This window comes from Nyctibius grandis, chromosome 3, assembly GCF_013368605.1.
Source record: "Nyctibius grandis isolate bNycGra1 chromosome 3, bNycGra1.pri, whole genome shotgun sequence".
NCBI classification, from domain to species: Eukaryota; Metazoa; Chordata; class Aves; order Nyctibiiformes; family Nyctibiidae; genus Nyctibius; species Nyctibius grandis.
The window spans coordinates 13,913,628-13,933,721 of record NC_090660.1 but is presented as its reverse complement, the minus strand read 5'-3'; the positions used below and the strand labels follow the sequence as shown (position 1 = coordinate 13,933,721).

General features: G+C 38.7%; 1 protein-coding gene across 1 annotated transcript; it reads right to left on the bottom strand.

Moving 5' to 3' along the window:
* Positions 1–1,480: 1,480 nt before the first annotated feature.
* EEF1E1 (eukaryotic translation elongation factor 1 epsilon 1) lies at positions 1,481–19,164 on the bottom strand. The gene is made up of 4 exons (XM_068396459.1): positions 19,008–19,164; positions 17,030–17,230; positions 9,265–9,360; positions 1,481–2,142 (listed from the first exon to the last, which is right to left on the bottom strand). The coding sequence occupies exons 1-4, from the start codon at positions 19,107–19,109 to the stop codon at positions 2,002–2,004; spliced, it is 540 nt and encodes a 179-aa protein (XP_068252560.1). The 5' UTR covers positions 19,110–19,164; the 3' UTR covers positions 1,481–2,001.
* Between the last annotated feature and the right edge of the window lie 930 nt (positions 19,165–20,094).

Genomic DNA, 20,094 nt, shown 5'->3' with positions numbered 1-20,094 from the left:
TAACGTAACCTGCTATTTCCATGGATGAAGGCTTGCATGTACACTCTACAAAACTTAAATCATTCTCATTTGCAATAGCATATATAAAACCAAACAATAAGATGAACGTGAAACTTCCCCAAAACCTGATCAAATGCACTGATGATTCCCACTCACGCTCCCCTTCAGAAACAGAATATGGTTCATTACAGCAGAATTTAGTAGAAATGTAGGTATTTTTCTAATTCTCACCATCACTTGCTCCCAGCCATAAGGGGCAGGGGGAACACCAAACTCACTTATATACATACCACCACTAACAAATGTGTGAATAAATTGGGAACTGGGAGTGCAAGTACTGACAGCAAAATCCTGGAGCCCTGTGGTAATCAAATACGAAGAGTCTGAAGTTTCTAATGTACATTTGCACTAAAGCCCACTCCACAATTCTTGAACAGATCTCAAGATTTCAGTGAGATCTTCATAATTAAGTACCCAATGCCTGCTTCTGAACAGCAAGGAACAAGAGTAACTAACAGGAGAAATGGCAGAAGCTGAGAATGAAGCCCCCTGGGAAGCAATGAGAACTTTTTCAAACCAAACAAGAATATTTGCATTTTTAACAATATAAGACATTCCTAAAAGTAACAGTGTGCCTGTAAACCCTCTAAAGAAATTATGTATATACAGAAAATACCTATTAGAGAGCCTGGAATTGTCCAAGTTAAGCTTACTTGTGCAATTTCCCTTTTATGTGTTAGGATATATTTTAATTACCTCATCTCATTATCTACCTACTTTTTTCTTAAGGCCTTGTAACATTCAAAACACTCAAACAGCTATCCAAGATACCTTTACATCTACCTTACTGGGTGGGAGGCTCCTAAAGTAGCACGGAAGTTAAAATCGAAGAATGTACAACTGAGTTGTTGTTTGCTGAACACTGTTGTAGAAACCAACATAGAAGTTTATCACTTAAAATATCAAAATATTTTTGTATTTCTCTGTGTTTTAAAAGAAATGTTAACTGAGTTGTGCAGAAGGTAATTACCCAGTTCAGATGTGTCCTTAGGGCATTATGTTAGCACTTTTAAATTTGTTAAAAATAAAAAAAGGGAGACACATTCTACAGTGAAATGACCTGTCCAAACGTCTGATTCAACAAGAGCATCTGGTTTTAAAACAAACTTTAAAATATTGAGAGCATAGCTCATTATTATCTTAAGCTGAGGGAGGTGGGTTGTTTAGTTTTGGTCAGTTTGGTTTTGTTTGTTTGGATCTTGAAACTTGCATTTGCACTTGTGTGGAAATACCATATGAAGTGAGATGTAAGCAAAATCTTGAAAAACTCTGGCTTTGTTACCCAGTTTGAAAGAAACCAGTTACAGAATCTAAATAAAAGTCCATATATCACAAAATGAAGTAGCAAGTGAACTAACCTATAAAATCTTCATTTTCTTTACTGAAGAAAAACTAAAAAGTTTCACACCCACATTAAGACTAGAGTTTTAAAATAATTTATTCAGTCACATAAATACTTTGTAACACTTGCATATTCCCTTTTTCATATCCTTGGCACACAATATAGCTCTTAACTTTTACAAAACTAGTTTAAACATCCATGGAAAATAAAATGAAAAGAAAGCGGGACATATGTAAAAATTCAATAAATAGCAAAAGGAGTGAATAATTGAAGGAAAGTAAGTAATTCTTTCCTACAAAGACCATGTAATTACACTTGAATGTTTAATTGAAAGAACTTTTCATTTTTAAAAAATAGTGAATTAAAACTCAATTTCCATCTTTCTACCATTGTTGCATTTAATCAGACACGATACAATTCTTTAACCAGTCCAAATTCTTGAACGAACAACAGCAATTCAATGCAGTTGTATTATTTGAGGCATCAACAGTTTTGGTTCACATACAGAAGGTTACAAACAGTATCTGCAAGTTAGTGGTTTTGGACAGTATAACTTCTGAACTCCCAAACACCCTTCCAACGTGACATTAAGATTTTCCCTAATGAGCATTAGTGTACAATCTGTTCTTGATAAAGATGATAGTAGACAGATGTTGTCGGACACCTGGATAATGTTGAATGTGGTTGAACCAACGGGACACATTAAGGTATTTCTCCTTTTCTTGCACTGTGAGGTCCACCTGCATGGGGAAGAAATACAAGGCCCTGCATCATTAGTGTCATAACATGTGGTAAGGTAAAATAAAAGTGGATAGTTTTACAGCTGATTTCAACTCACATAAAAAGTTGTTACAGTCCAGCAGTATTCTATCTTAATTTCACATATTAAAGTTCATAGCCCAAAATACTTATTTACTTATAGTTTACTCAAATGAACAGACCTGGCAGGTGGAATACACTTTGTATGATAGAGAGGGGGAAAAAGGGCGTTAGCTTCCTTGAATTCAATATATGCATCTAGCTGTTCATGGGGCTAGCATACAGTGTTGGGAGGGACAGGGAAGGGTTCTACAACATGCAAGTCTTTCACGTTAATCTACGCAGGCGGTCTTTCCTCACAGGCAAAATGACTACTTTGTATTTCAAGGTGTATTATAAGTACAGGAATAAGTTTTTTTCAGGCAATTTCAGACTGGATAGAAAAACTGAAAGTTGTTTTCCATTCTGAGCAATAGCCATACAATAGTTACTCAGAAACAGCACACCTTGACACTGAACTGTTCAGATGTGCTAGCTCACACTATTAAGATAGCAATGGCGTGATTCAAATTACTACAGTAAAACAAACCTGTCCATACTTCATAAACATATTTCAAATACTATAACTTACTCCTAAGGTTTGAGGTCCTGTTGTTCACCAGAGTTCTCAAGTCAACACCACAGTCACTTGCTTATTTTAAACCAGATCTAAACAGCTGCAAGATCAGTCAGGAAGAAGCCTCCAACTATCACATAGCTATTGCAACAGCCCCTTGCCACAGGAACTGTGGCTAACATTAATGAGGAGCTTCAAGCCTACCTTTACTATTGTCAGAGGACCGGCTCAGATAAAGTCATCTACGATTACAGATCTTAACTATACCTTTCAAAGTCTTTCAGCTGTAGAAGGACTATTTCCATCCTGTATCACTGTTCCTTGATTAGCAATTTCAGGTCTCCTCATTCCTCTGTAATGAAGTTATCTTATCAGGTTAGACAATAATCTGTTTCCTCACATTAAACTACTACAGCTGAATTACAAATGGGGTACTCCTCAAAACAGACTACAAAAACCAAAACAGAAACAAAACTTGATCTTCACATAAATTACCCTATCTTACCTCACCTATACTTAAACCAATCAGTGTGGGATTCACCTCCCTTCATTTTCAGTTAGCTAAGTTAGCCATCAAGCTTAACTTAGTCATCTTGACAACACCTTGACCTTGCAGTCAATAAAAAATGGGGACACCTGTAGAGGATAGTTTTAACATACAAATCACTAGCTAGACATGCCTAATATGTAGGCTTCTAAAGCTAATCAAGGTTAATCCCCTCCTCAAAAGCTAAACATATGGCATATTCTTCATGCCTTGTTCTACAAACACCAGATTTCATGGATAATGCAGGTCCCTTACAAATCTGATCTCGAGCACAGGACAGCTGAAAACAAGTACATTCCAACAAACTTTAAATCACACAGGAAGAGCTATACATACTCATTTACTCAGCTGTACGAGTGAAAAGCTGGTGTTCAAAACTAAGTCTCCTGTTAAATTTCACCTCATGACACACCAGCCCTTTCGATTTCAAGAGCTGCCTATGACATTTGCTGCTTCTCCTTACTGTTCTCTCACTCAGCCCAGCACTTGGCTTAGAATTGGAAAGCTTTAAACATGTAGAGGTAGAATGAAAATAAGGATATATACTAGAAGATGAACCACTAGAAAAATACCAAGGAAAAAGAATTTCAAGGAGTTGCAGGAAGGAATTCTAAACCAATGCCACATAGCATTAAAGCTCTATTAAATTAACAGCATAGTAACTGTGCCAACAACCAAAAAGCAGGGATCTTGCAGCTGCTCCTAAACCCACATAGCTCTTCCTCCTATGGGACTCACCTGCCAGAATACAAGCACAGCCCTGCACATGTATTTCCACAACTTCTGCAATTTTGACCTGTATGAACCCCAGTTCGGGCAGTATGTAAAAATCTGCTTCTCTTGCTGCTGGCATGGAAATGTAAACACTACTCCTACAGCTGTATAGTCTGATAGAAGTGCACAGACAAATCAATTAAAACACAGCCACATATGTTTCCAGCTCAGCAAAAACAATGAGGGTTAATCAGCATTAGCCAAGTGGAAGAGAGTAACACTGATACGGGGAAAAACTCCAGAATTTTTAAAGGCATTACAAACAAGAAGTGGAAGCTATTAAAATGTGACACTGGGTGCTTCACAAATTGCCTGAGCTTCTGCACGCACAGCATTCAGGACAAAAAAAACCCATGCAGTACCATTTAGGGGAAGATGCTTCTGATCACCTGCAGTTTGTTGTAATTAATGGTAGTTGGAAGCTCGTGCTTGGTATGAAGCTGTAGAACCATTTACAAAGCAACAGAGAGCATGAAGAGAACCACATGTGCACTGTAAGGCCATCTAAAATTACTAAAAGTGAAGATAAGTATTTAAGCATAAGCAGATACTAAAAATACTGTTACTTTAAGCTCTGCGAGTGTTGTATTCTTAGAAGTTGGTGTTGTAATTACATTTTCCAAAGTCTTCAATGGGTAAGGACTTGGCTATGAAAATGCTGAACTACACTTCACATTTTGCGGCAGATACAGTATTTCCTCCCCATAATTTTATACTGATAACTCTCAATCTTCACATTTCTCTGATGTAAATCAAAAATAAATTCTGGAAAACTAGTCCTCCTCCATTCTGTTAGTGCAGTGAAAAAACATCTGAAGGGCAAAACAGATAGCTACTCTAATAAGAAAACCCCTTTTTGTACTCTAGGCACAACAAGGAAGATATTTTTACTTATTTACATAATGTACTCTATCAGTGAAATTTATTAAAAAGCACTTTGTGGCATGCTCTACTTTTTACCCAGAACATAACTCTTAGGTTAATTGTTTAGAGATCACTTCCATGGCATTTTTTACAACATTTTCTTAGATGGGTATTTTCTGTTCTTCCTCATTAAATTAGATAATTCCCCCAAGTTAAGAAAGGCTGCTGTTCTGCTGTTAAAATAATTATTTGCTATTAAAGCAATTATTTTAATAGCAAAGAAGCACACACTCAATTTGACAGGCGCTTTTTTTTTAATGTCACAGAAAAAAAAAATCTTTTATTCTTCCACCACAAAGCTCACAATGGGTAACCAAGGTGGTCATCATACAATGCAACTAGATGAGTTTCTAGAAGGGCTACAAATACACAAGCTTTAATCATATTTGCTTTCAGTAGCGCTGGGGATGCAGGCACAAATTCCCATTCCCACACCCGCATGTGCATGGATAGTCTAAAAATACCTGCCTACATCTGAAGCTCTTCAGCATCAAGAAAAGGATAAGATACTATCTCACTTTTTAAATCTAACCTTTAGATATGAACAGAAAAAAACAAAAACCAGTTGAATGGTGTATTTCATGAAACGCATGTACCTTTACCTAGTTTTGACTAATTTTCTGCTGTTAAAGGATCATGCTTAAAATTAAATCTTTTCTTCAAAGTAAAACTGTTTTTTGTAATTCAGTTTAAGTACCATTTCCAGCATCATTCTTTAGAAGGAGAGCCTGTTATCCCAGTATTAAGATAAGCAGCATACCAGTGAATATTATCAAAAATTGATGGCAATCTATTACAGGAAATGTTAATTATGGAAAATATTAACTGGAAAATAAACTACTATTGCAGTCTCATTATAGATCAGTATTAGTAGTTTTGACCTGAGGAGAACAAATTTGTTCGTTCTGTACTTGATTGTACTTAATTTGACCCCAAAATTTTGACTGAGGCTTCTTCCATTTGCAGATATAAATTTCACCCATAAGTTGTTTTTTAGGCCTTATTAAAGAAATTTCGAAGTCAGACATAGAGATTTGAGACTACTTCCTTGGTTTTGACAAAATTTTTGAAGTATAAAAACACATTGATTTTTGTATTGATTATTTCTCTTAATTAGAACTGGACTTATACTGTTTGAAAATACTTAAGAATAAAAACACAGGGAAACTTTTTTATTTTAAATTAAAAAAATTATATGAAGACAAGTTCATTACCACAGGGGGAATTTAATGCTTACTGATCGCCTGAGCTATGCTCAAGCAATGCTTCCAAATCATGTTTTCTCTGCAATCTATGCTTTAACCTAGTAGAACTTCATTGTTCATCATGTTTATCCACATATGTATTTAAGTAATCAAAGTGTCTAGAGACAACAATTATTTATATTAGATACACAGAGACATGGAATTACATGTAACAATGTAAATCACATTGATTGAAAAAGCTCATGCAGACAGCATCAAGCATTGCACTTTTTGGGTATTTGTGACCTATATTATGATGCAGAACAACAATGTATACAGTTTAGTTCCTACCTTATTATTACATGTGTATACTTCTAATTAATAGACTCAAAATAGACTTAAGTCTGTAAGAAGCCTAAAACACTACCTGTGAATCTGACTCTCACTCATTAAAATACTAATTCCTTTCCCACAATATAGATTTTTAAACACATAGTACTATTGTGCTTATTAAGTTAACCAGAAGGGAGAGGAAGAATGAAAGAAAGGCATACAACTGCAAAATTAAGAGTTGCTGATGTTCAGTAGACAAACTGATTAATAAGTTCAAGTGGACACTCTGGGACAGTGAAGAACCAGGTTTCAGAACCAGCCCCCCGCCCCCCGGATAATTGGAAGGGCAAAATGAAGGTGGGAAGAGGGAAGGAATACGAAGATATACGATCTATATTCAGAAACACCAAGAAAGGAAGATGAAACCACAGGTGAAAAAATAAGCAATAGGATTGGGTGGTCTTAAAAACCTTTCCAGTGAAAGGTGCATCAGAAGGTTTTTAAAGTTTTCATAATACTTGGCTCATTCAGGACAATCATGGTATGTCAGTAATATTTACAGTATTCTGTTAGTAATGTCTGTGTTAGCATGCAGTTGTTAGTCCATCAAAAGCAGAGAGATTAATCCTAAAGGTCATTATTGCTAACATTTTTCCAATCAATTTTCTAGAAAGCTTGATGGACAGCAAGAACTGTGGGGGTCGCCCTCCCTGCCATGCCTCCCATTTCTACCTCCTCTCTTGAAGGATTATAGGAAACATTTACTGACATTTTGCACAAGGCTTAGCTGAAACAGTGGTGGATATGACAAACTGCTTCCCTGGACCACATCACATTAGGAGATACAACAGCTTTCCCTGCCCGCCGCCCCCCCACTAAAGATTGGGGCAGAGAAGCAGCTCTGGACAACTCTTCTCATTACAGGGCCGGGGGGAGGAAATCACAGGATTCTACAGTTCAAGATCTTACCTTTATAGTTAAGTACTAATATTAATCAATTCTGAAACCTTCAAAATATTTGTAATTCCTAGCTAGTAGCTTCTAGATTTTCCTTTTTATTTAGGATAGCCACCCCATTATTTGCCCTTTGTACCTTTCTGATTCAGAAAATTATCTTCCATGAAATAAAACATTTCAGAAACAGATGCTGTACCATAAACTTGTCCCAGGTAGTGTCTGGATGGTTACAGGCACCCAGGAGCACCAAGTCATTTGTTTTTACCATCTGTTCTATTTCCCAAAGCAATAACTTGTATATTTTCCTCTTGATTAGGTGGTCTACTCTAGAGCAAACTCTAAATTTAAAATACGCTTGATTTTCCCCTGCCTAAGTTTTTTTAAAAAAGTCTCATTTGAGCTCGTACTCTTACAGCATATACAGTCACATTTTTAGAAAGTACTTATACTTTTTTTTCTATGTCTACATATGTGAAAGGTAACCCATTCTGACACTCTAGTCAACACATCTATCTTACTACTTCAGATATTTTACAAGGCAAATATGATTTAACAGAATTAATTCCAAGTTCCTTACTCTAACATGTTTTCAAAAACCTTCTAAAATGAAGCTTCCTTTCGTTCTCCTCTGCTTGACACTCTCTCATTTGAGCTTTTACTCCTGGACAGTCAAGATATATATACATATGTTCTCCCTCATTTTTGGTAGTATTTAATTACTTGAGCCCCACCCCCCCACACCTCCCTTTTGAAGTGTAGTGTTCTTGCACTCTTCTCCCAGAGTCCTGCTTTTAATTTTATGAAGTAACCATTCACCCAGTTGATTGAATTCACCAACTGTCAGAAACATGTGCATTTGTCAGAGGAATCTTTTTCTGATTATTCCCCTCTCTCCCAATTTTCAAATGTAAAACTGACTGATTTTACCTTCTCCAAAGAATTTAGCAGACCTTTTTGTATAAGTCCTTTGGTTTGCTTAGTAGTACCCACTCCAGAGAGGACGGCTCATTTACAATCACATTCCAGCCAAATACAAATAACTTCTATTGCTTCATCTTTAAATTACCACTTTGGGTTCAAAACTGAGGTGCAATGATTTATAAGCACTACATAGTAAACCCTGAGCTCAGTACGAAGAACCTCAACATCTTCTCCACTCAGTACAAACTTCTTTTTGTTATTTTTTTTTCTCCTAAGCATCAGCTCCCCACGTTATTTTCATATTCTGTATGTTATCAAGTCACCATTAAGCCTTGAAACACGAATGACATGTTGTTATGATTGACACTTTTATATGCATTCATCCTTCAGAAACTTAATTTATGTGCATCTTTCATAGCACCAGCAGCATTTCTCCAATACTAACAAGGTTAGTACTTTCAGTTCTGACACGTCCTTTCAGTTTCATTTATCTATTTTCCCCGTGTAGTTCTGTAAGCAGTCATGTTTCAGACTTGAACAGATAACAGTCCTCATACCTAGAAACACAGGGACAGGCATCATCCTTGTTATATTACATAGAGGAAACTAAAGCATTCTGGACACTACAGATAATACACTTCGTTTGACAGATCCACAGCTAAATATTAAAAAAGTAAAAAAATTAAGTTAAAAACAAGTTTTATTTGAGGTTCTTATAAGGAATCTCCCCATTTTTGCTCTGTAATTGTCATTGATCAATTCAGTAGGTCAACTTCTACAACAATAATCTGCCCTTTAGATAAACAACAATAGTTGTACGTATAAAAACAATGCCAATAACACTTACCATGACATGATGCAATCCATAATACATCAAAATGTCTGCTAAGGTAAAAATGTTTCCTGCAAGGTAGACTTTATCTTCAAGGTGTATGTTAAGATCCTAAAAAGGAAGAAGTCATTATACTGCTATAGTATTGACTTTGTAAGACAAAATAGTAAGGCCATTGTTAAAGATAATAGAAAACTTCCTCTGGAGACCACGCATATAAAATAAACATCAGCTTTAATTTATCCCAACTCAGCAAAGGAGAAAAACATTAAACGAAGAAAAAAATTCTAAAAAGTGCCACAATAATAAACTAAGATATCATCATTCTTTGATAGCGCAAGTTCAATAAAATTTAAATGTTGGTCTCTAAACAAAGTGCTAGCCAGCTTGCTGCTGGCACATAATTTTTCATAATTCCCCCACTTACATCAACTCAAATTTTTGTAAATATAGGTGTGATTTATTTTACTTATCAAGCTGACTCCACAGAAACACTTTCAAATCTGTCTTTTCTTGGCTTCAGATTACTGGAATTCAAACATGCAAGTGTTGTGTATTTTTTTTTTATTAGTGCATATGACTCAGAAGCACCACTGTTAAATGTATAACATTTAATAAGTGGAAAATGCAGTCCTATGATCAAAGGAGAGTATATTGCTCTTCTGGCAGCAGCTTCTCCTGTCCTCCAGGAGTCACTCAATGCAGCTGGTCAGCAAGGTTCTGGAATTGCAAGTGTATAAGAACCAGGGAAACACAAAGGGATAGTGGGCTGGGAGACAAATAATGTGCTTCAAGCTCAATGCCAGAAACTTGATACCCATCAGCTGGTATCATTTGACACCTGCTTTTATTAATGTTGAAATCACTGCTGGCAATTCTTAATGACTCAATACTGTCAATTCAGTTGCTGTCTATGTTCATATATGAAGAGAGCACTGCTTCAGCATTTTAAGATCATCTCTCCCTCAACAATTCCATATCAGAGGCTGTAAGAGTGGGTATTAGAAGGCTTCCATTCAGGTTCAATGAATAAATATTTCAAATCTGTATTACTCAAAGATCCTTTTTCATGACTTTTTGTATGCAGTCATTCTCTGCCAGAAAACAGAGGAGGCTGGCAGACTCATCCTTCCTCAAATGTGTCACTGCTGAGAACATGGGCATCACACATCAGCTCTACCTCTTTACCTGCCTTCCCTTTTCTCCACATCTTACCTACTTCTTATCCAACTTATGCACCTTTCTGCCCCTTACTTCCCTCTAAAGAAAGCAATGTAACGGCAAACAAAATTATCTATTTTAACCCTGATCCCAGAAAAAGCGAGCTTTAGTTTTATAATATTCTTTTCAGAAACGTAGGAAAAGAGTTTCCCAGCTTTTCCTTGGATTTGGAAACTCTCCCTGTTAGTATTACTCTGCTGGTTGAAAAACCTTGTAGTAAATGCACTCCTTTTTCCTCAGAGATCTCCTTAAGCCACTCCTTCTCCCCACCCCAGAAACAGAGGTAAGCAGCTTAAATATAACTAATATTTTTTAAAAAGTCCCTGAAATAATTTTTCAGTCTCAATTACATTATGTTCCATTTTCAGACAACCTTTTATTTAAAAAAAAAAAAAAAGAAAAAAAGGTCTAGGGCAAGAAGAAGGGGGTCAATAATCAGTGAACAATTTAAAAATTACATTTAGCCTTAAACATATTGCAGTTTTTGTGGTTCCATAATTTTACTGATATGGAGATGTCCTACAGTGCATATGTAAAAAAACCCAAAACCCAAAACTAAAATGCTCAGACTTTAAGACATCTGACCTCGTATTCAAACCTGACAAGTTCGACTCCGTTATGCCACTTTACTATTTCTTTGACAACCTCTTTATGACAGGACTCCTGTACTTCTGTAGCATTTAAACATCCTCACGTCTGCTTTGATTTCTTTTATTAGAGCAAATCAGGGAAAAATACTAACCCCTGCATAGTTAAAATTCTGTAAGGTCATCTGCCCCTGGCTATGTAACTTCTTTTCTTTAGACTGGTTTATTGCTTTGTTAAAGTTAGTTACCTCTCAAATTACTTTAAACATGTAAGTACAGTTCTGTGGAATTTCATAAACACAACACAAAGGCAAATGCACCATTAAGAAAAGCTTGCATGAAGAAAAAAAAATTTAGAGATCTGTCTATTAGAGAAAAAATCATAAACTCATCTATCCTGACATAGATTCTCTGACCAGCATTTTTAATTTTGATTAACCAGAAACTCAATATGGATTATAATGAGAAATAACACCACTGAAGTTATATCCCCAACTCTCCCATCCCCTTTCTTCTTAGTCTAGGCTACAGATTCAGGATTTTGTAAAGTAAAAAGCTCATTATCTTTAAAGGTACAATCAACACAGTTATTTTCCTGCTCAAAATTTTGGATTTCTGCATCAAAGACTTTTACAGCATGCTAATTCTTAGTTCTATACATCTTTAAAAGGTAGGCTAGTTTCTATGCAGAAATATTGTTTGCCCAGTTGTTCAGGATGGGTTAATATCACACAAAGATGGGTTAATGTTATACAAAGAATAAATTTGCTCTTTGAATATACTCCGCATGTATACTCAAAATATTCATCAATAAAAAAAAACCCCTAAAACTTTAAAGGCAAGGTAAGCCATTAGAGCGTGAACAATTATTTATTCTGGCTCGTCAAATTTTATGAAGTCAGTTAATTGAACAAATGGAATTTGACAAAAATGGTTTAGTCTTGGATAAATTAGCATTAGTTTACAATTTGTTTTTGAACGTGTACTTCCCTCCCATAAAATACAGACACATATTCCAATTTCATTCTGTAAGTCAAGCTAATTCAGAAACACCACATTACCATTTTTTTTTTCATGTGCACTAGGCACATTTAGTTAATCTTGCCCCATGGGTTATGCTTCCCATAGATGATTATATTACTGGCTAATAGCCAACTGTGTTAAAATTCCCGAAAGCCAAGCTTTCTTAAGTGACCATAGTATAAAACTGAAATACTGTTCCTGTCCTGGAGAGATGAATGAAAACATGAATACAAAACTGTGTTTGAATTTCTGTTACATCCAGGAAATTCAGGTCAGTTAGCTGTCATTTGTATCATTGTCTTTTGTGTACTGAATGTCACTACTTAAATTGATAACGTATATACAATCCCAGTATTAAATGTCTGAAATAGTCTTGGAAGTTGCTCATAACTATATGAACTTATTGTTGCAATCCCTCAGGAAACCCTTTCTCAAATTTCAGACAGGTATTTAAGGTATAACTGCAGCTTGATACACTAATATGCACTGAACAACTGCAGCAATTCAAATTCCATTTTCAGGTATGAGGGGGGAAAAAAGCAACGGAAAGAAGAGATCTTGAATTATTTACGGACTAACCGATGGATTTCCATTTGCTTGTTCTATGGAAGAAAAGTCCAATTTACAGCCCATATCTAGAGTGACAGCTCAACACATCCCATACACGGCACACTTCTGGATACCCCACAGTACCGCTTACTATCTTTTAAGTATGTGGTCTAATCGTCTGTAATCCAACTCATCCACTAAGGCGACTGAATCCCTTCCAGCCACCGCAAGTTGAGACAGCAGCTCAGATAACTAACAGTTGCTTCTTACGACGACTCAATAGCTTACAATTGATCTAATAATACTCTGTTTCTGTTTTGGATATTCTGTCCACAACACCACACTGCTGGTGTCTGTACTTCCCTTACACACAGAAGCACATCCTTTCAGTCAGCAACATTCCCGAGGTCGTTTATGCCCTAAGTGCCTTTATATTACACCATGCAAAGACAAAGAGCTGAGCACTCTCAAATGCCTCAGAAAAGCCTCTGACAAAGCAGAACCCAAGAAAAGGGTTCTGCTGCCATATCCAAGAAAAGCGTAACTGCACTGTTGGGGCATAATCATAATTTTAATTCTAATGCAAGACTTTTCTGTCTAACTGGCAAACTATGAGCTAAACCTGGTCTGGAAGAATATCATATTCAACACAGTTTCCTATAAAAGACACAAAAGTAATCAACAAATGTTGCTCAAATAATCAAAATTCAATCTTTTACACCTGTAAGCGCACAAAAACATCCTGGTGCTAACAGAAAACAGACAGAAATGAACATGGAAAGCTGAAGTTTAAAAAATGCTTGCTGGACAAACTTGTCAAAGTGGGTAGGCATCCCATTTAGAAGTCTACCAAAAAACAGTGTACAAGAACTGTGTAATAGCATGGACAGAGCATGGTTTAACCTGCTTATGTATTTGCGAAAACAGTAATTTTTTAAACAAGCACATTAAATAAGAATTGAAGCTCTCTTATTCACATTTGTAATTGGATTTCATGATTACAGCCAGACAGCACAGGAAATTGGGACAAAAGTAGTTGAAATCATGCAACATTTTATGTATAAGACACTGAAAGTAGTACACAAAAACTCTTGGTTGTAATTATCCTTCAGAGACTAGTGATTTCTACATTTCCATGGAAGCTTTTCTGTGAATTCAAGTACAAGCTCCCAGTTATTTAGAACATGCCTCTGAAGATGGAGTCGGGGGAAGAAACCTCAAGTTTTGAATACCTAAAATTGACAAAGCAGACACATTCGTATCTCCTAAATGGAATTCATTAACATTTAAGTAGACATTGATGGCACAAATGTTTCACAAAGGTTCTCAATTCCTTCCCAGAAGAGTAGAAAAACTACTAGTTATCAAGCACAACTCAGTAATTTTCAGATTTTTTCCTATGCAGCTTAATTTACCACTAACCAAACATCAAAGAAACAAAGGAAATTCTCATCCTATGGGAAAGAAAGTTAACATAATGCATTGGATATTATGTTATCACCGCTATCGACAATCATCATTCCTACTTATCTGCTGAAGAACAGTCCAGAGGTATTGCTCCCTAAATGGGACCAATTTTGTCCAGTACAGGAGCACAAATCAAAGTTAAACAAAACTCCAAGAGCACTTTCATTGGCTGGTTCTGAACAGTATGACATTTGCTCTGAATGAATATAAAAAACCTGGCTGAGATGGTGTGACTACTTCATGATTGTTTTCATGCCAAGTAACAGCTTTAGTCAACATGTCAGTAAGAACAATTTAAGAACCTACTTTCCTAAGGCCAACAGAAAACCATTCCTGTTCAAATTAACAAACCTTAAACCAGTTATTTACTGATGTTTCTCAGAACCACGTCACCTCAGTTAAGGGTTAAACAGAGGCAGCCTTAAGTTTATAGCAGAAGCGACTGAACTGTTTTTGGCGCAGCTTATTATAAATTGTGGCTCTAGGCTGCAACTGTCCCAAGACTGCCATTGTGTATTCCAGACACGTTGTAAAACTACAACCTCAGACTTCCCTCCCTATTTTAGTTTTTTCTTTTTTTCATCTGTACTCCCTTTTGGCATAGTATACTTTAATGGCAGGCTGCCTCTTTTTCCGATTAATCATGGTGGCAAGAGAACAAATTAAAAAAAAAAAATCTTAATTGCTATACTATGAAATTATTAGTGCCGGAACAATTCCACAGCAGCCCTGTATCAAAATAAATTCTGGCTATTCAACATCTGCTAAGAAAAAAAAAATCCACAGGAAAATTTTGAAGTGATAATATCTAGTAGAATATACTTAAAAGCAGAGATTCTCCCTCCAGTGATACTGTTTCTCAGTAAATTTCTCAGGAAATTTTGCTTTGTTTGGAAACACTTGATTTATCTACATATTTGTATTTCAGTATATTGTCTTTTCTACACTGCCAGTGTTGCAAAGGCTAAAACTGAAGAGAGATACCAGCTTCAGCATGGAACCATCATATCTCTGTGTCTGGTTTTAATACCTAAATGCAGTTCTGCAAATACTCAGTGTGTGTGCTGACAAAGCAGGTATCATCACCTAAGCAATCCAGAGCACATATATTTTGTTACAACAAGACAGAAAACTTGCTGTTGGTTTTTGTATGATAGAAGGGCAAGAAAGGTAAATAAAAGTTAGTTATTTATTCTCATATGCTCTTCTCACAGTTTGGGAGAGAAAAAAAGGCATCACAAGTTTGGTTGAAAAACGACTGAAATTACATAATACTTGTCATACAGGTTTTTAAAAAAATTAATTAGACAACAAGGACTTCTGAGGGCCACCTAGTCATACCACCTGTTCAAAGTACAGCTAAACCTGAAGTTAAACCCTGATTAGTCAATGCCTCCTTCAATCAAGTTCTGAAAAGTCAAAAAGGGTAGACAGCTTTCATGCAATATCTGTAGACTGTGACTGTAAAGGTTCTGATAGCATTTGCACGTAGAAAATAAGACCAGAGATATTACAAAAAGAGAAGCAATGTAAACAAACTCGTGCTTAACCAATGAAAGGTATTCCATAGATACAATGAGATCAAGATAATTCAGATTATCTGGGGTGTAAGTGAGAGAAATGCTTCTTTAGGGCTTTCAACAAATTGATCCTTGTAAAGCAGGCATGATATTCCAAGTCCTCAAGATCAAGGAGGCTGTCAGTTTGAAAAGGACAACAGATTACTAACAAAGCTTTGCTTTGCACCATTTTAAGATGCAAGATTTTTCTTGATTTTAAGTAACAGAACGTATTAACTCTTGAACGCTGCTTCAGTTTATCTTTGGTTTCTGCAATAGTTCTAGTTGACTCAGACTTGGCAAACCTAACAAAAGTCAGAAGTATTAAGACTCTGCTAGCCTCAAGTAAAGTCAACCTTCCTAATGCCTTGCAGCTCACAAAGCTATTTCTAAACCCAGACTCAGTAGTAGCACTGAGCACTGTGTACTTCCCATCTAAAACACACCTTTAAAATTAGAAAAAATAAACACTTTAAAAATCGATTGAATTTCACTGCTGTTTCATGCACACTTAGTAAACAGAGCCCTTAGAACTTAACAGTGTAAAGCTAATTTTCTCTTCAAGCTCTGTTCCCACAAGACTGCAAAAATACTAATTACCAGTCACGAGGAGTAAGAAGGAAAATAGAGTAAGTTTTGCTATCTACTCCCTGCCATCTGGCTGCTCAAGTAACAGGGTGACCCTTGAGATTCTCTTTTCTACTTTTACCTGTTTAACAGGAAGGAAGCTTCAGACTACAAGAAAAGTTTAATAGTTTAATACAATAGCCCAAAGCCTCTGTACAAAGCAGCTTGATGTGAAGGGCAGTTTTGCAGAGGTTCCTTTATGATTTCACTTTCACACACAATTCTCTCCAGTAACTCCTTTTGGGATCAATACCAATTATCACACCATCAAGTACGGCCTGTATTCCATAATTACCAAATCAATAAGAATAGCTCTTAAAACAATCAGAGCAGTGTTATCTTGAAACACAACACCAACTTGTTTGTAACTGAGGTTTTATGAAGATAGCAAGAAACTTGCATCTTACACGGCTAATAAGCGACTAGGCAGATGAACAATCTCTAAACTATCTGGAGCACCCTGGGTAGGTGTTTACAGCATTACAGCCATGAGACACTGTAAGAGCTCTACTTCGTATATTTTACAGTTTAAGCTGTCTTCCCTTCTGTTTCAGGTTGTTGGGGTATTTTTGTCAACAAAATGAAAAGCAGCAAGCAGAATAAAAACCACTGCTTAAAGTTACTGTCAAGCCTTCAGCATTTGCTCAGTTTTATTAATTCATTGTTCATACACACATTAGCACTGTAATCTTCTTCAAGGTCTAGTCACTCCAAAATTCAGTGGCAAGGTAATTAAGTACTCCTTACCTTCAGAATTAATCTAGTATCTTCTTTACTAGAACTTCCGTCTACTCGAGTCACTCTATATTCCAACCACTGCTGAACAACAGCTTTCTCTTCTGCAGTACTTCCAAGCAGTTGGTCTTTCTTAGCCCGTTTAACTAGGTGGGCAGCTATGGTCATTAATCCTGTCAGACCAGGACCATTGTTTGTTTGAAGAACAGGAACCTAGAAGAGGAAACAAAAGTGTAATACTAAACAACTCATTCAAAAAGCAGTCTCTATAAGAATAGCTATTGTTTTTTTATAGCCCCTCAAAAGAATCTTTAAAGCAATATCAGAATTTAGAAGTATTCATGCTAAAGGTAGTAACATCAAAAAGGTGTATGCTCTCTTTTTACTCTTTGGGGTGGTTTATTTTCAGTTTTCAGAGAAGAAGTGTATTTAACACACGCACATGGACAAACCAAGACACCTTTAGCTCCAACTAATAAAACTCTGCTGATATTAGCAAGAAATAGTATTGTTCATTCTAACACTGGCAGAAATGTTGTTAACTTTTAACTCATTTTCAAATTCAGGACTCTGACTTAAGATTATAAAGTCAGTAGCATCCAGACGCTCTCTGAGCAGACTGCAGTAGCCAGGCTTAGTGAAATGCTTACTCATACTTAGTGTTCTATTCCCAAATGCTATGATAGAAGTTAGTAGTTCACTGGTACCAGGTGAGGACAACACAACACACCTCTAGCCTTAACCATGTCTTTGTTAGTGACATTAGCACATGTTAAACTGTGGGAAAGGAAACTGAACTGCTAAGGGTCAGAAATGAAGTGAATGAATTGAAACTCACTGCAACTGACTAAAGCCCATTCAGTCACTTATGACATCAAATGACAGAAGAAAAACTGATTAAAATGCAATATTTTTTTAAAGAAAAACCAGAAGAGCCCATCTATGTTCAGATTTAATTAACATAAGGTGCAAGCTGAAAGCATAATACTCATTTTGCAGTTGTACCAAGAGTCTTTGGCTACTATTCAATTTTTCCACTCAACACGCAGTAAGAAGAACTACAGACAGATCTAGTTACTTGATTTTTCAGACTTATGCTTGATGGTAATAGCATTAAAATACCAGTTGGGTTGTTAAATAATGAAGGAAACTTTTGCAACCAAAGAATGCATATATTGATATTCAGGACTCTAATCATAAACAGTAAATAAAGTCAAGAAATAAACATACAAAAACATAAGGCAACCGCACAGCTTCTTTTCTCTGTTGTCCTTCTCCGAGAAGATCACATAAAGGCCCTCACACATTCATGACACTCTCAGCCTCACATCACGTTTTTCGTGCCTCAGGTGCCTCTTAAACCACAGAACTTATGTTCCCATAAGAACTTCAAAATATCAAGACATCTACTTTAAAAGAGCAAAATACTTAAAAGCAACGGCTCCTCACTACAGATGCATTTCTGATATTAAAACCGCATATTTTTTCACGTAATTTAACCACGCCAGCACAAATATAACTTGCACTGGCACCAGGAAAACACAGGGAGAAGGAGAGTGGTGTAAGAACAAGTACATTCTAAGCCGACATCCCTCCAACGACACACAATAACTCTTCCACAGGCAGAGGGAAGAGGTTTCCAGAACCTACGAGGAGGTGGCGAGGCCCTACAGCCACAGCTGAAGGCGAGTGGTGAAAGAAGGGATTGAAGGGGAAAAGGTGAAAACTCCTGCTCGAGGGGAAGAGCTGACCGCGGGGATGCGCAGCTGAGGCCGACACAGGGTACGCCCGCCCCGGAGAGAGGGGGGTCTGGGGGGCCCAGCCACTGTCGCATCGGTGGCGGGGGGAATCGTGGCGGGGGGAATCGTGGCAGGGGGACGGCGCAGGGCCGGGCCGGGGACGCGGGAGGTAAGGAGCCGCTGGGGAAGGGGGGTCAGTGGACGCCCGCGCGCGCTGCTGCCCGCTCCCGACCCCTCCTCGCTCCCTTCACCTTCCGCTCCCCTTGGACGCCGTACTTGTTCCCTTTCGGCAGGCCCAGCAACTTCTCCAGCAAAGCCAGCTCCTCCGGCCCCGGCCGCGCGGCGGCTGCCATCTTTGCCGGAGGCCTACCTGGGAAAGGAAGGGCACCCACAGCCGCCACCCGACAACAACCACCAATCCCATTGGAAGACAGAAGCACCACACCGCCAAAGGAACCGTCACTGCTATTGGCCTGAAAGGACCGGCCAGCCAATCAGACGCTCGGCGCGGCCAACGCATGCGCTGAGCCGGGCTTTGCTTTTGCAACACCTCGGGGACGGGGGAAGCGCCGCGGATTGCCAAGAGCGCATGCGCAGGCGCGGGTACACATTCCCCCGCCCACATGGTGATTTGCGCATGTGCGTGCCAGGGGTGAGCACGAGGGGGCTAAGCCCCGCCTCCGGGGTGTGGCCTCAGCCGGAGGGCGCGGCGAGCGCTGGGGGCCGCGGGGCCGGGGCAGCCGCTTCCCGGCCCCAGCCCGGCGGGGGGCGCGGGGGGCGTCGGCGCGGCCGCCCCCTCGCTGCTCCATGGCCAGGCCGCCGGCAGCGGGGGCCGAGCAGCCTCGCGGCCTCCCAGAGCAAGGCGCTCCCCGGCCCTGCCAGAGTCGGTTCCTAACCCGGGATGGAGACAGCGTCCCTTTCCCGCGGGCACCGGGCGGGTTGCTTCCCGGGGAGGGGCAGGGTCGGCTGCTGGGTTTGTCGCTGTGCCCCTGACAGAGGCAATAAAGCAGGAAAGCCCGTGGTTTGCCTCATCCCGGTGCAATCCCCACGCAGTCCTCGGTTCGCAGCGCTACCGCCCGGCCCGGGGGTTTCTCGGTTGCCGGAGGCGTGCGGGGGTGCCCCGACCCCCTGGGGGGGCCCCGCTCTCCCTGGGTGGCCCGGCCCGCCCGGTCCCCCGCTGCCGCGCCGGGCTGCTTGGCTCGGTGGATCCCTTAATGCAATCGCGAGGCGCTGCCTTGTGGTGCATGGGGGGGAAACCGCCGGGTTCACCGGGCAGACGCGGCTCGCCCCTCACTCGGGTCTCCCAGAAAACGAGCCTGACGGGGTTACGCTGCTCAC